The 6,644-nt window shown below is 35.4% G+C and overlaps 1 protein-coding gene across 1 annotated transcript in view; it reads right to left on the minus strand.

Annotated features, from left to right (window-relative positions):
- Positions 1–684: 684 nt before the first annotated feature.
- The window catches only part of LOC107729710 (putative tRNA pseudouridine synthase Pus10), a 13,079-nt gene continuing 7,119 nt past the window's right edge, over positions 685–6,644 (minus strand). The window contains 9 exon segments of the mRNA XM_016540387.1: positions 685–875; positions 984–1,083; positions 1,324–1,401; positions 1,403–1,464; positions 1,538–1,655; positions 1,756–1,811; positions 3,292–3,368; positions 3,502–3,558; positions 5,559–5,684. Coding sequence (XP_016395873.1) covers positions 837–875; positions 984–1,083; positions 1,324–1,401; positions 1,403–1,464; positions 1,538–1,655; positions 1,756–1,811; positions 3,292–3,368; positions 3,502–3,558; positions 5,559–5,684 — 713 coding nt within the window. The 3' untranslated portion in view covers positions 685–836.

A 6,644-nucleotide genomic window follows, 5' to 3' on the forward strand; every position in this document is an offset into this window, starting at 1 on the left:
TGGGGTGCTGTGTGTACATTAATGAGGAAAAAAAAATTAACTTAAATGATTTTAGCAAATGGCTGCAATATAACAAAGAGTGAAAAATTTAAGCGGGTCTGAATACTTTCCGTACCCACTGTATATATAAAATTTTATTTTATATTTTTATATTACATTATTACATTGAGCATAACTTTGGTGTTTCCGATGTAATTTTTAACAAAAATATTAAATATTTTTTCAGAAGTCTAAACAAGTAACAATTAAAGTATTTAAATGTAGTCAGGTCAAAATACTAATGTGTGTGTGTGTGTGTGTGTGTATATATATATATATATATACAGTATATATGTGTGTGTATATATATATAAAATTTGATTATATATAAGTTTGCACTAAAAATCAGAAGTATAAAAATTTTAATTCTTAGAAAAAAAGTTTTGCATTCAATTTTGAAGCTGCAATGGTTTATAAATGTACTTTTATATGTTAAATATAAATGAAGCCTCAATATATGCCTTAATATGTTTTTGTTTATATTTTATTATAACTGTAATATCATTATATATGCAGGATTTAACCTAAAATTTACATAAATTTAATCTGAAATAAATCCATAAATCTTTTTTTTTTTTTTCTTTCTATGAAAATCAAATATCGAAATAAACCAGCTAGTCTGTTACTAGAGAAACATGGCATTAAAAAGAAAAACTAAATTAGGCTGTTTTATTAAAGAAAATGCATTCAGTGCCATTTGCTTTAATTCAACCAAATAACAGTCAAACTAACAAATAACTGTAAGACAGAAATATATATTCCTGACATACATAAAACTATTCTCAAAATCCCAAACGTCAATCCGGAAGAGCAGGAGGCCAGTCGATGTCAACAGACTGAAACACACAGACAGAAAGATAAAATCTTTGAGATGACACCAAGAGCTACTAAACTCATCATGCATCAAAAGCAGCTCTTGATATTACATATTAAAAAAAACGCACCTCGACGTCCAGCTCTAGGATATCAGCGTCAGTTTTCATGAGGTCGCAGAGGTTGGGTTTCGTGCGGCCGAAGTCTCCGTGCACAAACTCTTTAATGTAACTGCAGCGTTTTGCAAGTGAAGGGAAGCCAATGCAACAATTTCCACAAAAATATGAAGCAGCACTACTGTTTTCAACATTTATAATAATCAAAATCAGCATATTAGAATGATTTCTGAAGGATCATGTGACACTGAAGACTGGAGTAATGATGCTGAAAATTCAGCTCTGCATCACAGGAATCAATTACATTTTAACACATTCACATAGAAAAGAGTTATTTTGTATTTTGTAAGGATACGTGCCGGCCTGTGTGCACAGCTTTATGGTGAAGTGGTGTTTGTTCAGGTAAATGGTGCTCATGGAGTGGATGAGTCTGTCGGACCGCCAGCGGCCGGCGATGCAGGACTCTCAGTGGAGTCTTCTGAGCGATCCTCAGATCCTAAACACACACAGTCATCAGCACGTCTCTTCTCATGCGTCCAGCTCAAACAGGTCAAAAAGCTCGGCAAGACCTTGATATTTGCTAGGAATTCCAGATCAGTGATGTCGATGGCCTTCTGCGTCCAGATGAGGGCGCTGTAGGTTTTCGTCTTCTTCTCTTCACCCTCTTTCATGTGGCTGGTTGCTTCTCTGGAGAAATAAACACACACCTTAAAAATGCATTTTTTTTTACATAGATCTTTGACAATCAATGGATATCTGTGCTTATATGCAACACACACACACACACCTGGTAACGATCTGTAGGTCTCGTACTCTAATTTTATCAGACGACTGGTTGATTTTCTGTGGGACAGAAGACAACAGGAGCCAAAATTCACATGAGCAGGTTTGTGGTTTCAATATAATATTTCTGTGAGCACGTGACTGACAATTAAACAAATAGTTCACCCAAAAATAAAATTTGCTAAAACTTATCTCACCCTCAGGCCATCATTAATGCATTTTAAATTAAAGGGGTCATCGGATGCCTATTTTTCACAAGTTGATATGATTCGTACTGAAACGTCTATCACATACTTTGGTTAAAATGTCTCAATGGTAGTGTAAAACAACACCCTTTTTACCCTGTCAAAATCATTTGTGTTCACGCCAAGCCGTTTCTGTGCATGTCTCTTTAAATGCTAATGAACTCTGCTGACCCCGCCCCTCTCTTCCATGGGGTGACCACAATGAGCCGTTCTCTGAGAGACTGTAAACTTTAGCCGCGGAACTTGCTAACTAACACATTAGCAAAGGCGATTTGCAAAGATTCATAAAAAAACCTTATACTCGCTTCTTCTGTGATCACGAATGATTCGCACAAACATAGATGCATTTATGTAGATCGGGGGGCGCATACCTTTCAAAAACAAACGTAATCCACTGTGTCTTCAGCGGCTCAGATGTCGGGAGTAAATGAGGACTGCTATGTTCATTATTACATCCAACAACAGAACACCTCAATCGCTTAATTGGAGACATTCTTGTCTACATCTGCTCCGGCGATGAAACAATGGCGGACTGATGACAGCTCACACAGGGCGGGTCTAAGGTAAAACGCTAGTGTCAGTCAACAGTCGTGGGAGGAGCCTGGGTCTGTGTGACGTCACACAGCCAAGAAGCTGAGAATGGCTTGATATGATATTATTTATATGGATTAAAACAATACCACTGGGTGGATTTTTATCATTTTAGGGTGGTTGTGTACACACTGCCAACACACATTTATGTTCAAACAACATGTAAAAGTGAACTTTGCAATCCGACGACCCCTTTAAAATATTGCTTCTGGCCAAAATACAAGTCTATAATCCATAAAAAGGCTTCCTTCAGTCTAAAAGTCAATCTGTTCTCCTCTCACATCAAAATCTACCAACATTATTTGTTTAGAACTGTTTTGGACTTGATCTGTGCATATTTCTCTCCTGATTCAGACGAGACGAAAGGCTGGAGAAAGCAATAATATTGAACCGAGGACTTATATTTTAGCCAGAAGCAACGGTTTGAGGTTAAAAACATCTTAATGATGGATTTGTTTCCTACAAACATGCAGCTTTTCACTTCACTGATGGATTGAAGTTGTGTGGGCTACTTGTGGATTATTGTGATGTTTTTATCAACTGTCTGGACTCTCATTCTGACGGCACCCATTCACTGCAGAGCATCCATTGATGAACAAGATGTAATGCTACATTTTTCAAAGAAACAAACTCATCTACGTCTTGGATGGCCTGAGGGTGAGTACATTTCCAGCACATTTTTATCTTTGGGTAAACGTTTGCACCTCCTGTAGTTGTTTGATTTCAGTTCTGTTGAATTTGGCTCGATGGGGGTTCAGCAGCTCCACAGCGAACGGTCGACCTGAGAAACCACACAAACAACACATACATTATGGCAATTACATGACCACATCAACACAAACCTCAATTCTGTAACATATAAAGAAACCAGAAGCAAATGAGTGTGGAAATACACCATTTCTGTTGTGTTTTACCATTTCCCAGAGTCCTCACGTCCACATCCTCCCGTCCCGAAGATGAGAAGTTAAAACCTACGTGGAAGAGACACGTAAAAAGACTCAGTAAATCTGTGCATGTCTGAAATCATTCTTTGCAGTGTTTGCAGTGCCATTAGAAAATAACATGCCGTCTACAGTTTGGGATCCCAGTCTGATTGGAGTGTCCCACTAGGGGTGTGCGATATACAGTATATTGTCTGCAGTAATATCGTAATTGTTGTTTTAACGATGTGCGATTTGACATTATCGAGTATTTTGAAAAAAACATTCAAAACACATACAGAGCGCACGCAAACATTACGTGAAGCCTAGACTAGTGCGCGTGCGCATTTAGAGTGTGTTCTTTCACTGCATGATTTAGTCTTTTAAAATAAATTTAGAATGATCACAAATTCAAGACATGGGGGCAGAAAATACATTTATACAACTTTATATAGTTAATCAATTTCACACGAAAAGTGGCGTTTTTTTTCTCCAAAATTACCATGATTACAAATGTGATTTTTTTTTTTTTTAAACAGTTCCATAAACAAGACACTTACTTTTTAGACACCATGTTGCCTGTTTTTGCTCTGTATCGACAACAAAAATAATTCCAAACAAAGCCACAGCGCTGTTTTGAGTCTCTGAGCAACATGACTGCATTTCGTTCCTGAATGAATCAACCGTTTAAAATTCGGTTCAGTCGCAATGACTCGCTTATTAAAAGTGACTTGCTGCCACCTACTGGTGGTTTTAATTTCACATTTAAAGTATGTTTTTATTATTTAAATAATTTGAAATATCAGTATTCAGTGTTTTGTGTTTAATATATCAAAACATTATTTATGCATTTGTAACTGCTAGCATTCATGTCCTGCATTAAACAGTGTGTACAGGTGCATCTCAATAAATTAGAATGTCGTGGAAAAGTTCATTTATTTCAGTAATTCAACTCAAATTGTGAAACTCATGTATTAAATAAATTCAGTGCACACAGACTGAAGTAGTTTAAGTCTTTGGTTCTTTTAATTGTGATGATTTTGGCTCACATTTAACAAAAACCCACCAACTCACTATCTCAACAAATTAGAATACTCCATAAGACCAATAAAAAAAAAAATGAACTTTTCCACGACATTCTAATTTATTGAGATGCACCTGTATATGCATCTAAACGCCACTTCAGATGTAGATTCTGTGTTTCCTCTGCATTGTAAAGATGAATTTTGTTGATACTGATTTCATTTGTTTGGTAACAGCCAAAATGTTGTCTTATTCTAATTCACTGATTAAATGTAAGAATTTGACTCAAAAGATAATGGACACTTTTAGAAAAAAAATTATGGCTTTATAAAGGCAAAACTGCTCATAAAATGTAAAAATGAATTTAAACTTATTTGGAATAAAATTATTTCTCTCAATGTGAACTGACCACCACACAGAATATGAAGAATATCAAAAACTTTAGGAGTCAGCTAAATGAACTTTTCCACGACATTCTAATTTATTGAGATGCACCTGTATATGCATCTAAACGCCACTTCAGATGTAGATTCTGTGTTTCCTCTGCATTGTAAAGATGAATTTTGTTGATACTGATTTCATTTGTTTGGTAACAGCCAAAATGTTGTCTTATTCTAATTCACTGATTAAATGTAAGAATTTGACTCAAAAGATAATGGACACTTTTAGAAAAAAAATTTTGGCTTGTAAGAATTTGACTCAAAAGATAATGGACACTTTTAGAAAAAAAATTATGGCTTTATAAAGGCAAAACTGCTCATAAAATGTAAAAATGAATTTAAACTTATTTGGAATAAAATTATTTCTCTCAATGTGAACTGACCACCACACAGAATATGAAGAATATCAAAAACTTTAGGAGTCAGCTGTCCACAGCGGTCCTTAAAGGTGCAGTAGGAGATCTTGGAAAATGCAAATTTTAGCCTGATAGCACTGAAAGCGAATGTCCCACCCTCCCTGCAATCGCCGTCCAAAGCCACGCCCCCTGAACGCATTTATACGCTCACGTCCAACACACAGATGCTTACCGTCAGCTCTGAACGAGGACAGCAGAGGAGCAGCGATCAGCTCCTCCACCGATCCATGCATCCGTCTCTCTCCATCGATCACCCACGGCGTCTGCGGAAGCTCCCGCGAAAACTTATTATACCGACCTGCAGAGACAAGTTCAGTTTGGGGTCAGTAAGATGTTTTTAAAGAAATTAATACTTTTATTCAGCAAGGATGCATTAAATTAATCTTAAGTGACAGAAAAGACATTTATAATGTTTCAAAAGACCTATATTTTTAAATAAATGCTGTTCTTTTGAACTTTCTATTCATCAAAGAATCCTGAAAAAAAAAATGGATTATGGTTTCCACAAAAATGTGAAGCAGCACAACTGTTTTCAACATTGATAATAATGTTTCCTGAGCAGCAAATCAGCATATTAGAGTGATTTCTGAAGGATCACGTGACACTGAAGACTGGAATAATGATGCTGAAAATTCAGCTTTGATCACAGGAATAAATTACATTTTACAACATATTCACATAGAAAACAGCGGTTTTAAATTGCAATAATATTTCACAATATACAGTGTTGGGAAGTAACTAGTTACATGTAGCTAAATTACATAATTTAATTACTAAATAAATGTAACTAATCAGTCACAGTTACTGAGAAAAAATGTGTAAATTACAGTTATGAAAATGTTAACGATTACAAAGGAGGTTACATCTGAATTTGTTTTCAATTCACACACATACAGATTTAATTGATTGCTTTCATAAATTGCATTGACTGCTCTAAAACATGAGACACCAATGTTTCAGGAGTTTAGGACACAGAATAGGACACATGTTTAGTCAATAACTGTTTTATTTCCTATTTGGGTTTATGTATGTGTTTTATTTTTTAAGATTAGCTGTTTTTTCTGTTTTTTTTGTTAGATGGCAGTGTTTCCTGTCGTAGCTACGCAAAGATTTGATTTCAAAAACAGTATCAACAGTATCAAACTATCTTGTTACGGTTTTAAATCTGTATTTAATCTCAGAACAATCAAAAAGTCAAATCAATCAAAGTAAGTCTGATTTTGTGGTGACTGTGCTTTAAAATTAAATTATTATAATC

The sequence above is a fragment of the Sinocyclocheilus rhinocerous genome, unplaced genomic scaffold (assembly GCF_001515625.1).
Source record: "Sinocyclocheilus rhinocerous isolate Xijiao unplaced genomic scaffold, SAMN03320098_v1.1 scaffold313, whole genome shotgun sequence".
Taxonomy (NCBI): Eukaryota; Metazoa; Chordata; class Actinopteri; order Cypriniformes; family Cyprinidae; genus Sinocyclocheilus; species Sinocyclocheilus rhinocerous.